Source organism: Notolabrus celidotus, chromosome 8 (assembly GCF_009762535.1).
Source record: "Notolabrus celidotus isolate fNotCel1 chromosome 8, fNotCel1.pri, whole genome shotgun sequence".
NCBI classification, from domain to species: domain Eukaryota; kingdom Metazoa; phylum Chordata; class Actinopteri; order Labriformes; family Labridae; genus Notolabrus; species Notolabrus celidotus.
Window position 1 is genome coordinate 950,837 of NC_048279.1, and position 20,449 is coordinate 971,285.

Below are 20,449 nucleotides of genomic sequence, written 5' to 3' on the forward strand. Positions count from 1 at the left end.
TCAATAGTTTAAATTCCATCACCCTGAGGAGCACAATGAGTTATTGTAAATGTTACCAAACATCTTGAATGTTAACATGTAAGTGCATGCACTTTTGTGTGTGTGTGTGTGTGTGTGTGTGTGTGTGTGTGTGTGTGTGTGTGTGTGTGTGTGTGTGTGTGTGTGTGTGTGCTTTTATCTATGTGTGTTCCAGGAAGTCATCTGTGGGGGGTTTACCAAAACTTTTCCAGTTTCTGTTGGTTATGAGTTGTGTCACATCCTGGCAGAGAGAACAGCTTGAAGAGGCTGAAACTATCAGAGACCGAATTCACACAGGTATTGTTTTGAAGATAAGAGGCAAATCTGAGCTCTGACACTGGCGAACGGAGCCGGATCCTGACCTGAGACAGGCAAAGAGAGAAGAGAGGATCGAGGGGGAGGGAGGGAGGGAGTCCTCTGCTGAAAGAAGGCGAGGTGAGAACAGGTATCAGCCTCTTTGCTGTGTCATGATTAGCGTGCATTAGGAGCATGACACCTCTTCCCCGTGAGTCACAGCTGGTTTTACAGGAGAGGCTGAAGCTCAGAGGTAAATAGAGGAGCTAAGACGTGGAGGGAGGGATCACAGAAAACCAAACACAGGATGAGCTAGCAGAGCAGACGGAGACTAAAGTTTGGTGAAGCCGGTGAGGTGCAGAGCAGGCCTGCAGGGCTGGACAGATTAGTGAGTGGGGCATGAATGAAAGAGAGAGGCGGGGGTGTGAGGAGGTCTTCCCTCCCTGGAATTTACTTCGACTCCCAGTTTTGTAACTTTGGCTGCACCAGTCACACAGGCTGAGTGAGTCCAGACGAGACAAGAGGGACACATCCCAGGGAAAACACTGACCAGAGAGAGAGACTGTGAGTGTGTGAGCTGTGTTTACAAAAATGACCAAAAGGTGTGTATCTGCTCAGAAAGATGACACAGCAAACGGACACCAGGTTTCCCAGGATGGGACTCTGCTGGACGAGGACAAGAAGAAGGTTGGTCTGGGGAAAAAAGTGACTCTTCTCCGAGGGATCTCCATTATCATCGGCACCATCATCGGGGCCGGGATCTTCATCTCTCCTAAAGGCATCCTGAAGCACTCGGGCAGCATAGGGATGTCCCTGATCGTGTGGATCGCCTGTGGGGTGCTGTCACTCTTTGGTGAGTGGACTCTGGTGTCTTTAATACTTTGATAAATCTACACTGAGTCTGAATATGCTTCAATGAAGAGCTGCTGAGAACAGATGTGATGTGTACAGATACAGATGAAGAAGTGATGAGCAGCAGAGGAGATGTGATGCATCATGTCCTCTGATAGAAATGCTGCTCTCTGACAGCAGATTGTCTGACAGCTCACTGAGGAGACGCTGTTTTTGACACTGGATCGTGATTCTGGTTCTAACTAGTGCATAGGATGTAGCTTTAACTACCTACTTCTTTATCTTAATGTCAAACTTCATTCCACATTGAACACCACATACTACATAGACTTGTACTCTAAAGGATCAAAGAATCAATCAATCAATCAGACCTTATTTATAAAGCGTTTTTCATACAATGACATTGTATGTCAAAGTGCTGTACATAAAAATAACTTAACATAGAATCAATTAATAAAAAGATATATATAAAAATGAAAAGGCCCCCTCATCGTAATCCCAACTCCAGCCCCGACCCCAAACCCACCCAACAATCCTAAGGCTAAATAAGAATAATGAATAAATGAAAATAAAAAAGAAGTTGCTGAACGAACTGAGGAAATGCTCTCAAGATATCTTAATGAAGAAACACTGGAGGAAACATAAGATGTTAAAACTCAGCAAAATAAACTCACCAAAATAAAATACAATAATAAGATAATACAAATTTAAAATATTAAACCATTAAAAAAAATAAGATGCAATACATAAAATAAATAAATAAATTAAAATAAAAAATGACAAAAAAATAAATAAATAAATAAAAAGTGTTCAAAATTTGAACTAGATAATAATAAATAAATAAATAAATAAATAAATAAATAAATAAATAAATAAATAAAAATGACTAAAATTTGAACTAGATAAAAAATAAATAAATACATAAATAAATAAGTAAAAAGTGACTAAAATTTGAACTAGATAAAAAAAAAATAACTATAGTAAGGTGAAATAAGACTTTTATAAGAATAAAACTCAGTTAAAGATAAGATAAGATAGGATACTCCTTTATTCATCCCCAGCGAGGAAATTCATGGAGTTACAGCAGCAAACAAAAATGTGTACAGTACAAGAATTTAACAAGAATATATATATTAGAAAAATGTTCATTAAAGTGAGACTAAAAAGAATGAACGCTTTTATACTATTTCAACTGAAACATTTAAATATCAAACCTCCTAAACTAAACACATGCAAAACATCTTTACATAATCCCTGCCTGCTGTGCATCTTCATCTATGTACATTGAGGAACTTGATAAATACCAACACTAAACTCTCACAAAGAGACAACTTGCTGTTTTGTTGTTTTAGTGTAATATGTAAAGTCAGAGATGTCAGCGGGAGCAGCTGGGTATTTATTCAGGGTTAACTTCAGGGTGGCCAATCCCTGCAGAGGTGGGCCTCAAATCATTGTTTGACTTTCAATGTACTGTAAATACATACCATGGAGGAGCCTTGATCTGAATATGAATCCAGAGAGTTAGGGAGAAAGAGATGGACTCTGATAGTTTTTATTTTGGAACATGATTGTTATTACACAGACATTCAAAAGGGCAATCAGGTGCCTGCATGAAGCCTGAGTTACCTTAACTTAGAACCTTTACTTTTTACCTGCATACATTTATTTTGTCCACTTAAAAAAACAATCTTTATCACTCTTTATCACCTGGCTTTCTTACTGATCTTCCAGCTGTGTAAGATGCTTGATTCTGATTAGTCAAAACCCCTTGATGATGGTTATTAACTTTCACTAACATGATCAACACCAGAGTCAAACTGATCACACGTCATGTCAAATCAATCCACAGAAAAGAGTTCAGACACATTTAGCTTCTGCTTGTTGACACCATAGACTGTAAGGTGAGGGGAAACCGTTAGCTTCTGTTAGCATCAAAACAATGTGGCTAAAACGTTAGCTTCCATTAGCATGCTAATTCAGCAGGCTACAATTGTTTCCATCTTGGATCCTGTCCATCAATATGATGAAGGAGAGGAGCAGGTTAGAGAAACTTTAGGTTAGTGATCTCTCCAAAGAAACTTCAACCATGAGCGGTGGTGATGATAGCAGCAGGGTTCAAAGTTATTTGACAATGTGTGTGTATCTTAAGTTAGAAGCCAGGTAATAAGCAGGATAATGTATGGTTAGCAGGTAGTTAATCATACATCATCCCTTACTTATCAGTCCAGCATGGAGGAGGAGAGAGGTACAGAATGGGGGGAGCTACAGTAGGTGGGCGCTGGCAGATGAAAGTCTGCTGTGTCAACTGGTTAAACTATCACATGTTTCATTACAGTCTGACTTAGTGTCCACTATCACTCTAGAGTATATGAGCTATTTAAATAGACAGCAGGATGTCAGAGTAACAGCACTGTCTGTGTGAACAAGACTTCCTGTAGTCCAATGTTCATTTGTGATTTGATTACGTCTGCTCTTATCTTTTATGAAAAAAGTTGTAAGAAAGCTTAAAAACATCTGATATACAGTCATGGCCAAAAGTTTTGAGAATGACACAAATATTACATTTTCACAAAATCTGCTGCTTCAGGGTTTTTAGTTGTTTTTGTCAGATGTTTCTATGGTATAATGAAATACAATTAGAAGCATTTCATAAGTATCAAAAGCTTTTATTGAGAATTACACAGAATTCATGCAATAAGTCAATATTTGCAGTGTTGACCCTTCTTTTTCAAGACCTCTGCAATTCTCCCTGGCATGCTGTCAATCAACTTCTGGACCAAATCCTGACTGATGGCAGTCCATTCTTGCATAATCAATGCTTGGAGTTTGTCAGAATTTGTGGGTTTTTGATTGTCCACCCGCCTCTTGAGGATTGACCACAAGTTCTCAATGGGATTAAGATCTGGGGAGTTTCCTGGCCAAGGGCCCAAAATCTTAATGTTTTGTTCCCCGAGCCATTTTGTTCTCACTTTTGCTTTATGGCAAGGTGCTCCATCATGCTGGAAAAGGCATTCTTCATCACCAAACTGCCCTTGGATGGTTGGGAGAAGTTGCTCTCGGAGGACGTTCTGGTACCATTCTTTATTCATGGCTGTGTTTTTAGGCAAGATTGTGAGAGAGCCCACTCCCTTGACCGAAAAGCAACCCCACACATGAATGGTCTCAGGATGCTTCACTGTAGGCAAGAGACAGGACTGATGGTAGCGCTCACCTCGTCTTCTCCGAACAAGCCTTCCTCCAGATGCCCCAAACAATCGAAAAGGGGATTCATCAGAGAAAATGACTTTACCCCAGTCCTCAGCAGTCCAGTCCCTGTACCTTCTGCAGAATATCAGTCTGTCCCTGATGTTTTTACTGGAGAGAAGTGGCTTCTTTGCTGCCCTCCTTGACACCAGGCCTTCCTCCAAAAGTCTTCGCCTCACTGTGCGTGCAGATGCACTCACACCTGCCTGCTGCCATTCCTGAGCAAGCTCTGCACTGGTGGTGGCCCGATCCCGCAGCTGTAACACCTTCAGGAGACGGTCCTGGCGCTTGCTGGACTTTCTTGGGCGCCCTGGAGCCTGTTTGGCAACAATTGAACCTCTCTCCTTGAAGTTCTTGATAATTGGATAGACGGTTGACTGAGGTGCAATCTTACTCGCTGCTATAAACTTCCCTGTTAGGCCCTTTTTGTGCAATGCAATGATGGCTGCACGTGTTTCCTTGCAGGTAACCATGGCTAACAGATGAGGAACAATGGTGTCATGCACCATCTTCCTTTTAAAGTGTCCAGTCACTCAATCATGACAGATTGATCGCCAGCCTTGTCCTCATCAACACCCACACCTGTGTTAATGTGTGTGACACCTGTGTGTCATTGAAATGATGTTAGCTGGTCCTTTTGTGGCAGGGCTGAAATGCAGTGGAAATGTGTTTTTGGTGATAAAGTTCATTTTCAAGGCAAAGAGGGACTTTGCAATTAATAACTCAGTTGAGCTGATCACTCCTCATAACATTCTGGAGTATATGCAAATTGCCATTATAAAAACTGAAACAGCAGACTTTGTGAAAATTAATAGTTGTGTCATTCTCAAAACTTTTGGCCATGACTGTACACTCCCAGTCAAAAGTTTGGACACACCTTCTCGTTCAAGGGTTTGTATTTATTGTAATGATTGTAAACACTGTAGATTAATACTGAAGACATCCAAACTATGAAATAACATATATGGAATTATTGAATGAACTAAAAGTGTTAAACAAAGCAGAATCTGTTTTATATTTTAGATTCTGTAAAGTAGCCCCCTTTTTCCTTCATGACAGCTTTGCACACTCTTGGTATTCTCTCAGTCTGCTTCATGAAGTGGTCTCCTGGAATGGTTTCTAATGAACATGAGCCTTGTCAAGAGTTCATTACACATCAGTTGTGTTGTTCAGAGGTAGGGTTAGTACACAATGGATAGTCCTATTTGACTACTGTTGTAATCCAGATTATGGTAAAACCAGATTATTTCATAGTTTTGATGTCTTCAGTATTAATCTACAATGTTGAAAATAATTAAAATAAATAAAAACCATTGAATGAGAAGGTGTGTCCAAACTTTTGACTGGTAGTGTAAGCCACACCCACTTCCAGGTTTCTATGGGAGTCACAGACTTAGGCTGTTTTTGAAACCGCCTGCTACATACCACCTACTACATTCTGCATACTGCATACTGCGTTTGAAGGTAGTCTATAGTCTGACTGCTGGATCTGGTCTGCAGGATGCTGGGTCAGGCGTCACTGGATTTCAGGTTTCAGAAAGTGGAAGTAAACAACGGCCAAGCTGATAGAGAAACTGCTTCTTTAGCAGCACTTAGGATTTAAAAAGTTAAGAAGTGGTTTATATGGACTTTAATGATTTTCACAGCACCTAAAAACTCAGTGCTCCCGTCATATACGGAACAAAGAAGAAGTTAGCGCTGTGCATTGTGGGAAACTGTACGTGAGGGACACTGGTCCGCTGCAGACTGAGACATGTTCCTGAATCAGGACGACATCCAGGTAGTTTTGGCATACTGCAGATTTTGCTCTTGTTCACAGACTACATACTGAATTTAGACCACATCAGTACATACTGCTGGTGTAGTAAACGGTTTCTAAAACTCTGACGTCTCTGCACACCTTTACATACACCTGGCCGATACAAACACACATGTCATCATGTCAACTCATCAAACTCCCCTCTGACACTTTCAAAGATCCTGCACTACCTGCTCAAATCTGCTGTGAGACGAATGACTCAACACGAGCAAACCAACAAACCAACAAAGCACCTTTGTTTGACTTTGGGCTGTTTCCTGATGTGACGCACTTTGTGTCGTTTTAAGAATTCAGTATTTATAAAGTGTGACTGATGGATTCTCTGTCACCTATCATCAGAACATAAATCTTGTGATCATGCTCCAGACTGAGGTTGTGTTTGTCACCACAGTTTAATAGGAGAACATTACAGGTATTTATAAACAGCACCAATTGAACTACAGGTTCTCCAGGGGGCTGAGCAGAAGTCTGTTCATGCTGTGGTAGGGTGACCCAGCCGTGAGGCGATCGTCCAGCGGAGCAGTGACCAGAAATGAGGCTTCGAACTCAGTATCAAAGTTTACACACAAAGTTTATTCATGCAGCATGAGAGAGAAGTTACAGCATACTCAAGAGCATCTGAAGTTCTCCGCTGAATGACAGAGATGCTCAATACTTTATAGTTCTTCAAACATAAGGGAGGAAAAAGGGAGGGGGAAACATGTGTACGTGTCATCTTAATACAGTTGTTCATATGTAAGGAAGAACAAAGGGAGGGGGAGAAAGGAGGGGGGGTAACAGGTGTGGGTGAGTTGCAATCAAGGGTGAGCAAAGGATCATGTCAGGTGAACATCGTACCCTGGAAACAACAGAGACATTACCTCAGTCTAGTGGTTTACAAAAAGCACACGTCTGCACATATCCTATTCATCTTACGACATTTGTGGTTATCAAAAGCACATATCAACAATTCTTAAAAGCGTACGTCGGCTCTTTTATCTAACACAAAGCGTTTGGCATAGTTACCAAAAATCCCCTTCAGCTCACATTCAACCGCAACCTGAGACTATGGTGGGCCTTTCGGCCTTTTGCAAGGCAGTGGGCTGAAGATGTGAGACCACATCTGGGCTAAACCTGCCTTTAACTGCAGAAGTGGAGGTTCTGTCCTTGATTTCACCTTTGTGCAGATATTTGCACAGATCTCTGACCTTACGCCTTACTATTTACAGGCTACTTCAATAAATCATGTATAATGAAAAACATATTGATACAATTGTTAAAAAGAAGAATACATGAGCAAGGAATACATGAACATAATAAGAAGCACAGGGTTATCTGTAAGAAAAATGCATGGTTATAATAGAGGGTATTAATCAAGATTCCTCAATGCACATCTGTATACTGTTGCATATATTGTTGAAGAATCCCTAAATCCCTCAGTTTTCCACTGTAATGAAAAGTCCAAGCACATTATCCTTAAATTCCCTTCCTTAAACCCTTCCCTGCGCCCTTAAGTCGTATTCCCTAAACTTGTAATTAAAATCCATCCACATGAATCTTCCTTTCTTAAGTTACGGGTTGAGACCCCGAAAGGCTCCCACAGTCATATATCTGGGTGATGATGGGGCCCGGGGAGGGACGCTGCAGTTTTATGGATGTAGCTGAGACAGTTTTACGGCCCCCGTGCCTACCATCCTGGTTCTGAGCCTGAGACTATCTGTCACCTCTGTCCCTGCAGGAGCACTGTCCTACGCAGAGCTGGGGACCTGCATCAAGAAGTCTGGTGGGCACTACACGTACATAATGGAAGCTTTTGGACCGCAGATGGCTTTCATACGACTGTGGGCTGATCTCATCGCCATCAGGTAAAGTCTGCATCCTCACCTCCAGCCTTTAGAGCTGCATTAATCTGTGTTTTTATTAGCACACCAGGTCCATGTGTCATTAAAAACATCTACTCTATGGAGATCTCACTCTGCAGCTCACATCCACCTCCATGCTTCCTTTTCTGCTCAGTGTTGTGCTTGAAAAGGCCACAACTCCTAGCTCCCTGACAGCAACAAGTAGCTGACAGACACATAAAACAATCACTGAGCAGCTAAACATAAAACATCCTGAAGAGATTAAATATAAGGAGAATAAAACATGTGAAAAAATCAGTGAAAATTTAGCATTTTTTTTTATTTTTAATTTTTTAATTTTTTTATTAAAGTGTTGTATAAGGATACATGACAGGTGAGGGACATTACAATACTGTACACAATATACAAAACAAAGTGAAAGACAGCTTAATTAATAATTAATAGAGACCAAACATTGATAAAAAATAATTTAACCATTATTATGATGATAATAATAATAATAATAATAATAATAATAATAATAATAATAATAATAATAATAATAATAATAATAGATAAATACATAAAAAGACAGAAAATATAGTTAAAAAGATACATAAATACTACTACTACTAACAATAATCAAGAATAATAATAATTATAATAATAATAAAAATAAAAATACAAATGAAAATTAAGGTAATAATAATAATTATTATTATTGTTATTATTTTTATTTCTACCATCACATACAAATTAAACACATTTTAAAAAGTAATACAAAATGGGAAATTAGTTCAGTGGGCAAGTAAGAAATTGAATAAATAGAAAAAAGAAAAAAAAAAAAAAAAGAAATTGAGTAAATACAAATAAAGAGATATACTACTACTGCTTCTAATAATAATAATAAAAGTTGGAATAATAAGAGTAATAATAGATTCATACCATCCCTGCATTGACAGGCCCCATAGAGCACCAAGTTGTCCATATTTACAACCAAGTACAACATGTTGATAGGTTGGTACCAAAGTGGCACATGTCTGGAGATGTTTATAAAACTCACCTGATTAAAAACATAGACTCTTAGTTATGTATCCTCAGGGCCATGTTGAGAGTCAGGTGGGAGCTGCTAGCTGCCATCAAGGTGTCACCATTAAATCACTGAGCTCATCTGTTTCTCCAGCGTTTGGTTCATCCAAGAATACTTCCATTAATTGTTCAGTGAGTCCGTGGATCTGTTCCCACAGCTGGTTCTTATTTGGCCAAAGTAAACATCCTCATTTCTGACCTTGAATCAAAAGTGCTCCATGATAGCCATCAGAGGGCTTTCAAACTGCAATCTAAGCCATATGATTTGAGTTTCAGGGTATGTGTCAGACTGTGTTTTGTGACAAAGCTACCACACCAAGCATATAACCCTGTCTGTGACCTTGTGAGGGGGAACTGAGTTTAGTTTAGACCAGTGAGGTGAGAAAAAGCTCTGTGTGCAGCTGCATGTGTACTCAGCCAAGGTAAAGCAGTGAAAACAGTCTAGTGGCCATCCTGAGCTGCCCATTGATGCTGGCCTCAGGCGGGTGGGAGGGACTTGAGAGCATGGGAAATGAAGGCAGGCAGAATGAAAACAGAGAGATCAGCTGCAGAGGCTCTGTGTCTGCAGAGAGAAACACAGAGAGAAGACCTGATGAGGCCTGAGAGGAGCAGACTTATATCTGACTGAGCTGATCACAACCTGAGGGAGGGATCATGGGAAGTGTTTGTTCACAGCGTTGCCCATCAGATGTTAGACACACGCACACACAAACACTGAATAACTAATACTGCACAAGTACTCACACAAAAACACCCTGAGATGGTCGGTCAGAGCAAAGTTCAGTTAGGCAGAAGATCTGAGCTGAGTTCAGACAAACAGCAACATGAACTTCAGGATTTAGTCCCTTTAGTTTAGTCAGACTGTGGAGTGCCCGTCCATCTGTCTCCACTCATTCTGGTTTCACTGAATAAGGTGCCGTGTTCACTAACGCCGTGTCTTCTGCTGGCATCCTCTATTTTCTATTCAATAAAATACACTCAGCATCCTCAGCATAAAAACGCCCCCAGCATGAGCACATTTTTAATGCAGCGCTCTCAGCAGGAAACAACTCAACCTTTGAAATCACCGACCAATCAGAATCAAGAAGGGGCGGGATCAACTTTGTCAACAAAAGTGGTAGAGTTCCGTACAGAGGAGGAAAGTTATCACACTTTTTTTAGACATACAATTTCAAAGTTTAGAGCTGCTGCTGATGCTATAACATGACTTCTATCAACAGTTTTTACAGTTTCTGAAATGTCGTTGAATGAAAGCAAGTATAAAGCATACAGAGCATTTACAACAGACCTAACAGACACTACTTAGGGAAGCGGAAGAGAAGCGCTGGAGAGAAGCACTCTGAAATTGAGGCTGTGGGCAAAACACAACTTAATCTGGTTTTCTACAGCGCTGTGAACCTAGGATATGCACATCCTCTGTGATTCTATTTCAATATCAAGGATTGAGGCATGCCAAAATAACTACAACTACAGGATAACATTTTATTAAGCTTTATTTTATTAAAACATCTGAACACCTTCTGTCAGGTGTGTCTGCACGACGAGACGACCGAAAACGTTTTAACAGCTTGTGTTTGACAGAGTTTAAAGGTGACATATCACGCTTTTTTCATCAATATATATTGGTCTAAGAGGTCCCCAAAACATGTCTTTAAAGTTTATGCTCAAAAAAACACTTTGAAATCAGATTTTGGCATGCCTGAAAAGTCCTCTTCTTCATTCCTCCTCAGAACACTCTGTTTTCCCTCTGACCACGCCCCCTCAGGAAGTGGATGTGCCTCGGCTCTCCAGCACGTTGATCTAATGTTTACATGTTGGCTGAATATACACGGCTGCTCAGAGATCGCGTTACTTCAACCCTCTGAATCTGATCCAGAATCTGATCCTGACGGAGAGGCGCCTGTAGCAGGACCTTTCTGAAGGATTGGTCACAGATTTAGTGTTTCTTGTTGTTTTATTTATCAGTATGTAGACGTGTGTCTTGGTACACAGCTACGAACATGTAGCTATGTGGCTATGCTAACTAGCGCTAGCACTTATCCATGATAAATAAAAATCATCCACTAGATCTTCAAATCTGCAGACGTGGGGAGTAAAACCGACCTCTGCCAGAAAGGCAGCAGGACCTTTCTGAAGGATTGGTCACAGATTTAGTGTTTCTTGTTGTTTTATTTGTCAGTATGTCGACGTGTGTCTTGGTACACAGCTACAGCTACAGCTATGAACATGTAGCTATGTGGCTATGCTAATTAGCGCTAGCACTTATCCATGATAAGTAAAAATCATCCACTAGATCTTCAAATCTGCAGACGTGGGGAGTAAAACCGACCTTTGTGTTTATTAAGACAGCCTACAACTAGCATGCCTCCCTCCTAAGCTCCTTGTTAGCACACATTTGTGCAGGTAATGAAAAACAGAGGAGGGGATTCAGTATTATTTTATACAGTCTATGGGCTGAACAAGCTCCGAGCTCTGACTCCGTGACAGACCGGATATTGTTGTTACGTAACAAAAACACTGAAGTCTGAAACGGCTCGTTTCACACACATTTACAGAAAGGTGGAGAAATCAGAACAGGGGCAGAATGGATTTTTTTCATTCTCGGGGGGTTTGTAGACATGCCAGGGAAACATATTTCAGGTAAAGAACCATTAAAAAGTCAATTTTGCATGATATGTCACCTTTAAGTCAACCAGAGAGCAGTGAGGGTATCCGGGTCTTCTGGTCTATCACAGTGTCCCAACGAACACTGTACACTCACATCATTTCAGAAATAAGACTGCTCTATATGCATACAGAAACACAGCAGTGCTCCTCAGGGCTCTCAAGTTCTGAACTCAGAGTTCAGAGTGAGATTTTGGCAGTGGATTCATTATATTATTTAGGTTCTTGTATATAGGCTGTATTTTGTTCATTTACCTTAACAATTTTGACTGCCCTCTCTCTTACTCTCTCCCTAGCTCTCTTTATTTTTGTGAAAAAGTAGTAATGTCGTTCAGTAAATAACCAACGAAATCAATTGAGATGACTTACTGTCCACATTTGATACGGGGCTCGGGCTTCTTCTAATCTGCATCGGTCAGTCTGCAATAGCGCATGTGCATCCTTTTCTGTGGTTTTACCCGGATACAATGATGCTATTTTCTGATTGGCTTTTGGGAAGCTATGATTCTTTCTTCTTTTTGTTTAGCTGGTGCATGTAAAGCTCCTTCTGAACTCTACAGGAAACCCTCTTCAGTCCTACCTGATCCACAGTTTAAAGAAAAATGGTGCAATTTGGTGGGCGTTGTCCTAGTAATTATTCTGCGTGAGAAATACGAAATACAAGGTGTGGTGTGTGAGTGTGTGAACAGGTTGAAATGCGTGTGTCTCAAGCTCAATGCGTGAGACTTGAGAGCCCTGGCCCCTACTCATGAGGACATATCAAAAGAAGTGAAATCTTATGCTGATGTAACAATCTTTGTGCCTTCTAAAAATCAGGACAGCACTTCGCCATTGACCTCAGACTTTAGACCAGCTATCAGAATTTTAATTAACTGAACTGTGTTCACTATCAGAACCAGTCCAAGTAACTTTAACATCTCACTTCTGGCCCTGACATACGCTGATGTTGTTTTCAGTTTTGGGCGTATACATATCACATTCCACTTGTTCAAAGCGTGCAGCAGCATAATAACACAGACAAAGTGTATAAAAAGGCTGCAGCTCGTTAATGACGATGTATACGTGTTGAAATGAGATGCTCTTCATTGGTGATTCAAAAAGGTGTGTGTTATTAAAAACTCTGCAGTCTCTCTTTGTAAGAACATGATGAGCCGTGGAGAGTGTCAGAGGAGTGAGACCAGCAGGAACACAGCCTCTGCTCTTTAAAGAGAAGTTACACTTATTGACTGCAGTGCTTTCAAAAACGTCACATTTTGAACTCCATTGAATTCAACAACAGCAGCTTTATCTTTGAACACCACCAGACTCTGACATGCTGGATTCAGCTTCTGTTTCAGAGGCTCTGCTGTTTGACACTGAGTGAGGGCTCCAAGGCTTCTCACACTCACACACACACAGACACACAGCTCTACGTGTGTGAACGTGTGTCAACCATCGCAGAACGCACCTACAACTTATGGCAGGCGTATGCTGGACGTATGATCAATATGCTGCATACTCGCCGTACTACGACGTATACCAGCGTGCTTCAGTGTGATCCTAACTTATACAAAACTTACCTAGAACTTATGCAACGTACGCCAGCATACTCGCCATTTTTTATTATACGCCGGCATAGGCTGGCGAAATCCTCAAGGTGTGACAGGACCATTACTTTCACAGAAGTCTGTCAGAGGTTGATTTTGTCTCTGTCCTCTCCTCGATGGTTCTTTTTACAAAACAAGCATGTTGCTGTCTGCATGAACGAGGTGACGCTCTGCAGGGGGACGTGTACCAGCTGCTGAAAACTCAACAGATTATTATGTCCCTATAAAAATAACTTACAGACATTAAAAACGGCCTGTATCAGCATGTCAGCCTCAGTCTTCCTCTCCATCTTCATCCTCTAGACTTTGCTTGCACTGTTATTCCTTTAATGAATAAGGAACAGACATGTCTAATGTCCTGCTTGCGTGTAAACGTGTCCTTCATTATACCTCTAAAAGGATTCTAAAAAAAATTCGTTGTGGTACTGTTGATTTTTCATTTTAAGCTGTGCGTATGAAAGCTGCTGTACTCCCCTTGCAGCCTCAGAACTGCCCGTTTGGATGACAAACACTCAATGGTGACATCTTTATTGAGATATTGTCCAGTCTTAACTCTCTTTAAGCTCTAGTTTGGTCTCTTCCAGCTCCTGAGAAAAGGATCAGTCTATTAAATGCCTGTCTGTGTCCATGATGCTGTCTCTAAGTGTTTCTGTCTGCTGCCCAGCTTTAATCACCTCTTTATATATCATTACTGTAAATCAGCCCTTTAACTTTACATACACCACACTCATAGTATGTCTCTCTCTCTCTCTCTCTCTCTCTCTCTCTCTCTCTCTCTCTCTCTCTCTCTCTCTCTCTCTCTCTCTGTGTGTGTGTCCTCTAGGCCTGCTGGGATGGCCGTCATCTCTCTGGCGTTTGGTCAGTACATCCTGGAGCCGCTCTTCATGCCCTGTGGGATCCCTCCCATGGCTGTCAAACTGGCCACCGCCATCGGCATCAGTACGTATGCTAACTGTAGATGAACACGTAGGTGTGATTTAATAACAGGTGGATACTCTACTATCTGACCTGTAGTAACCCGGTCTGTAAATAACTGGAGATGATAACAGGCTGTGTAGGGTGAGGAAGGAGAGCGTGATGTCAGCTGTCTGAAGGACACACACAGTCTGTTAAACACACACTGCAACATGCTCAGACACACTGAAGTCTGCAGGGGCTTTTTCTGGAGCTGCATTGTAAAACAGTTGCCAACATTTCTGCCTCTGAGGCATCATTTATTCCTCCAATAGTCAGACACAATCCTGGCACAAGAGAGACACAATGAAGACTGTGGGCCTGACTAATGATGCAGCATGTTTCAGTATTACATGCTGCAGACAGCCACTGTGTGCACGTCCTGTCCTGGCAGTGGTTTCAGGTTGGTTAACCTAGTGACAACCTTGTGTTTACATTCTGTGTTCTTTTATTTATCTTCCACATTATCCTCACATGCAACCTCACAGTTATGGTTCAATCTGTAACAGACACATCAGGCTCTTTAAACACTCTATGAAGAGGTAGGCTGTGACAGGTGCAGTTTGTTCAATCCCTAAAGTCTTGAGGTGCATTTGGACTAAGAGTCCTGGGGTCTTTAAGCCCCCAGGACTACTTTACCCTGAACTAAAAGGTTCCTGATCCCCCACTGTTGTCTACATTTCGACCGTGGGCTGAAGTCCCGGGTAGATTGTGTAAACCATAGAAGCAGACAAACAGGCAGGTATCATTATGAGCAACACAACAGTTAGCCTGTTAGCATGAAGAGACTCAGCTGGTCTGTTTTAGATGGTGCTATATTTCATCACAGATGGATTCACTGAATCAACACGTGAGAGGAGATAAGCGCGAGTAGCAAAGACGTTTCAACACGGCTTTAAAATCCTTTTGAACTCAAAAAGCCGTGATCGCAGAGATCGGCCGGTGTTTTGGTTTAAACAGCGACCCTGTTAACTGGAGACTTTCAGCAGGATGCATCCCTCATAAACGTCTTTAGACCATCATTAAATATCTGATGAGGATATTTTGAAATCTTAATAAAAACTAAACTAGTTTGCATTCCCAGGAACTCCCTCTGTGTTTCAACAGCTGTGTGAACTCCACAAACACTGACACGTTCAGCTGAAGGTCTCCAGTTTACAGGGTCACTTTTAAAACCGGAACACCGGGAGCGATGCATTCACGGTGGGCTGAGAGAAGACTACTGTTACAAGCTGCTAAATCAAGAGAATCACAGCTTCTTCTTTTGAAAAGTACACACACATACAAAAAAGATAGAAGAAATAAAAACTAATGAAAGAAAGAGAAATCAAGAGAATCACAGATGTGTGTGATGTTATTGTGGACGGAGGGAGGATTAAAAACACTGAGGTTAATCTACCAATCAGACACGTTCAGCATTGCAGGCCCTGCCCCCTGAAAGTCCCTGGACCTTTGAAAAGTACAACCCCCCTAGCAGGGGCTTTTTATGGGGGAGATTATCTACCCCTGAACTAAATTTAGACGCTGGGTCCACCGGTTGAAACGCACACCTTTTATGTCCAATCTTTTAAACTCCTCACATGTTTGCACATCTGTTAATTTGGGATTTAAAGGATAATGTATGGTTAGCAGGAAGTTATAGGAAATAGAATCCCGGCAGGATGAGACAAGACCCTGACTCAAAGCAGAGGAACAACATGCTTAAACCGTATCCTGCTTATTATCCAGCGACTAACTAAAGACACAAGCACATTGTTAAAAACATTGATTAAAGATGATTTTATTGATTTAAATGATTTATGTTTACAGTTTTTAAAAATAGTCCCAGTGATTCCTCGTCAGTGATCGTTCCATGGTGATGGATTCTTCTCTGTCTGTTGTGGTGGATTGAACATGAAACTGTCCTCATTCAGCTCTCCTTCTTCTCTGAGCTCTGTGGTTCACACACCTTTAAAAAGAAACTAATGTCACAACTTTGAACCCTGCTGCTATCATCACCACCACTCATGGTTTAATTTTCTTTGTAGAGATCACTAACCTAAAGTTTCTCTCACCTGCTCCACTCCTTCATCATACTGATGGAGAGGATCCCAGATGGAAACATCTGTAGCCTGCTGATTTAGCATGCTAACCGACGGTAACGTTTTAGCCACATTGTTTTGATGCTAACGGTTTTACCTCACCTTAAGGTCTGGTGTCAACAAGCAGAAGCTAAATGTAAAATTTAAAGAGATTTGTTGCCACAGCTGTGTGACTTGTGACTGTATTGAAAAGATGAAATGCAAACATCTATATTTTTTGCGTTACCCTTTTGGCTTGAGGCTTCTTGTCCGGGTCTTGTCTCACCCTGTCGGGATTATTTTTCCCATAACAACCTGCTAACCATTCATTATCCCTTACATACTACATTTTCAGTGGATTCATGTCCTCATCACGTTGTAGAGTTGGTTTTGATTGTGTGTGACCCCTTATGACAATCCAAGAAAAATCTGGTTTGTGCTCCGATCAAAGTGATGTACCAAAAAAACAAACCTCATCTGGTATCACTCTGTGATAATAACTCGTCTCCCCATGACGTCATGATCATCATTTAAATGATGTTAAAATTCACCTTTTGTGTTGCTTGGCTGGAAAAGACTTTTCTCCTCATGCTGGACCAGTGAGGACAGGTGGCCAAGATTTATCGTAATCATATCCTTGCCTCTGAGTAGGACTAGTGCAGCCAATGACAGCCTGCAGCAGGTGTTAGTCAGCCTCAGCTCTGCTTACACCTGCGTCACTGGATCAGCTGAGATGGTTTGGGATTCTGTGAGATGAGGTGTTACTCCCTTGGCACACAAAGAAACCTTAATAACAGGCTGCATGCTCCTTTATTCACAGATCTTGTACGGTGTGTGTTTGAGATTAAGGAGCTGAGTATCTGAGACGTTATCCCTGAGAGGATGATGACTGGTTTCTTTAAACTGCTGTAGTCTGACCTAAAGAGAACATTTGACAGATTTCAAATAAGACTCACCTTTTAGAGCTGCACAGTAAACAACCACTTTACTTCAGTACAAGGTGAGGGACGCTTGAAACATCACGAGCAAAGAAACAAAGACTTTAGAGAATGAAGATGTTATACCAGTATCAGCATCCGCAGTATAAGCAGCTTATAGGTGTGGTTAAACCCTTACATTAGCTTTGGATCATACTCACACTCTACATACTATAAGATCTATAAATAACTCAGATTAAGATACATTCTGAGTCATGCTAAAAGCTAAAATACTGTTATAAAGGAAGGGATGCTGTCTCACCTGAAGAGGTTCAAACTTTGACGCTGGATACTAATGAAGAATTGATGGAAGTGATTAGATCTCTTCCTCTATGCTCACAGTTAGAGCTGCATGGATCCATAGGAACAGTTAGCCCTCTTATGACCCTGTCACACCATGACTATTTAGCCCGCGTTTTCCAGACGTATCAAAATGCCTCTAAAACGCTGACATACGCTGAATTATTGATATTTTTTTCAGATTTTGGGTGTATACATATCATATTCATAATTTATGCCCAACTATAGTCCACTTGTGCAAAGCGCACGGCAGCGTAAGAATGCCAACAAAGTGTATAAAAAGGCTGCCACTCATTAATGACGATATACAGTCATGGCCAAAAGTTTTGAGAATGACACAAATATTACATTTTCACAAAGTCTGCTGCTTCAGGGTTTTTAGGTGTTTTTGTCAGATGTTTCTATGGTATAATGAAATACAATTAGAAGCATTTCATAACTATCAAAAGCTTTTATTGAGAATTACACAGAATTCATGCAATAAGTCAATATTTGCAGTGTTGACCCTTCTTTTTCAAGACCTCTGCAATTCTCCCTGGCATGCTGTCAATCAACTTCTGGACCAAATCCTGACTGATGGCAGTCCATTCTTGCATAATCAATGCTTGGAGTTTGTCAGAATTTGTGGGTTTTTGATTGTCCACCCGCCTCTTGAGGATTGACCACAAGTTCTCAATGGGATTAAGATCTGGGGAGTTTCCTGGCCAAGGGCCCAAAATCTTAATGTTTTGTTCCCCAAGCCATTTTGTTATGACTTTTGCTTTATGGCAAGGTGCTCCATCATGCTGGAAAAGGCATTCTTCATCACCAAACTGCCCTTGGATGGTTGGGAGAAGTTGCTCTCGGAGGACGTTCTGGTACCATTCTTTATTCATGGCTGTGTTTTTAGGCAAGATTGTGAGAGAGCCCACTCCCTAGACCGAAAAGCAACCCCACACATGAATGGTCTCAGGATGCTTCACTGTTGGCAAGAGACAGGACTGATGGTAGCGCTCACCTGGTCTTCTCCCAACAAGCCTTCCTCCAGATGCCCCAAACAATCGGAAAGAGGATTCATCAGAGAAAATGACTTTACCCCAGTCCTCAGCAGTTAATTGCAAAGAGGGACTTTGCAATTAATTGCAGTTGAGCTGATCACTCCTCATAACATTCTGGAGTATATGCAAATTGCCATTATAAAAACTGAAACAGCAGACTTTGTGAAAATTAATAGTTGTGTCATTCTCAAAACTTTTGGCCATGACTGTATACGTGTTGAATTGAGATGCTCTTCATTGGTGATTAAAAAAGGTGTGTGTTATTAAAAACTCTGCAGTCTCTCTTTGTGAGAACATGATGAGCCGTGGAGAGTGTCAGAGGAGTGAAACCAGCAGGAACACAGCCTCTAATCTTTACAACAAGTTACGCTTATTGACTGCAGTGCTTTCAAAAACGTCACATTTTGAACTTCATCTTTGAACACCACCAGACTCTGACATGCTGGCTTCAGCTTCTGTTTCAGAGACTCTGCTGTTTGACACTGAGTGAGGGCTCCAAGGCTTCTCACACTCACACACACGCAGACACACAGCTCTATGTGTGTAAACGCATGCCAACCATAGCAGAACGCACCTACAACTTATGGCAGGCGTATGCAGGACGTATGATCCATATGCTGCATACTCACTGTACTACGACGTATACCAGTGTGCTTCAGTGTGATCCTAACTTATACAAACTTACCTATAACTTATGCAACGTACGCCAGCATGCTCGCCATTTTTGTATACGCCGGCATACGCTGGCTAAATTGTCAAGGTGTGACCGTGTCATAACCTTCTTAAAACGTGCTCACTTTGCTCCTCATTCCTCTCATTAAATAGATAGTTATTTCTTTTCCAAGTATGGGTGTATGTGGTATTTATCCATTGCAGGTATCTTACCCACAGGGGATCCCATTAAGCTCTGCCTTTCATTAAGACACCTGGAGCTAGACTATCAGCTGCTGCAGACGGGCTAATTTGGTCACATGATTGAGCTAGTTTGCTAAAAGCAGTCTGAATAAGGCCCTGTCCTCATGTATGTGGATGTTTCTGCAAACAGTTCCCTCTCTCTGTGTTTTTGCCTCCTGTCTCCTATAAAATGTTCTCGGTGACTGAAAATGGAGGTTATGGAAATATCAGTTTTGTCTGTATGTGTGTGGACAGCAGCCGTCATTACCTCAACCTGCTCAGAGCAGTTGTTGTTTATATGTATTGTCCAATAGTGGGCTCCCTGTTGGTTTACGTCTGCTCAGTTCTGTTAGGTTTGAATATATGTTTAGAATTAAACCTCACTGTTCTTCATCATCACATCCCAGCAGGGGAGGAATACATCAATCACACTCTTTAGTTTTTCATTTCCAGTTTGAGTAACACTGTGTACAATTCCTGCTCACTCAAGAAACCGCTCAATATGTAAACACACAATGTTCCTCTATAGTGTTTGATGTGACAGACTGAAGACACATGTAGGCTACGCCACCTAAATGTTTGCAAACAGGGTCAGGCCCAAGTGGCAACCTCCAGTCTTAAAATATGAAGCCCATGCTGAAGTGTTATAAACTGCAGTTTCTCGAGTGTCCACTAGAGGCTGGCTGCAGAAACTCCAGAAACCACATACACACCCATTCAAAGAGACGATCTTTACAGCAGAAATAAACATGTTTACAGCCTGGTACAAAAAAAAAACAGTTTAGGTCTGAGTTGCTCATTTCTCTATCAGCACACACTGTACGGGGGAATTTATTATAACT

At 41.2% G+C, this 20,449-nt stretch overlaps 1 protein-coding gene across 1 annotated transcript in view; it reads left to right on the plus strand.

Moving 5' to 3' along the window:
- Positions 1 to 226: 226 nt before the first annotated feature.
- The window catches only part of slc7a11 (solute carrier family 7 member 11), a 394,483-nt gene continuing 374,260 nt past the window's right edge, over positions 227 to 20,449 (plus strand). The window contains exons 1-3 of the mRNA XM_034689275.1: positions 227 to 1,165; positions 7,944 to 8,070; positions 14,209 to 14,324. Coding sequence (XP_034545166.1) covers positions 904 to 1,165; positions 7,944 to 8,070; positions 14,209 to 14,324 — 505 coding nt within the window. The 5' untranslated portion in view covers positions 227 to 903. The remainder of the gene's footprint in view (positions 1,166 to 7,943; positions 8,071 to 14,208; positions 14,325 to 20,449) is intronic.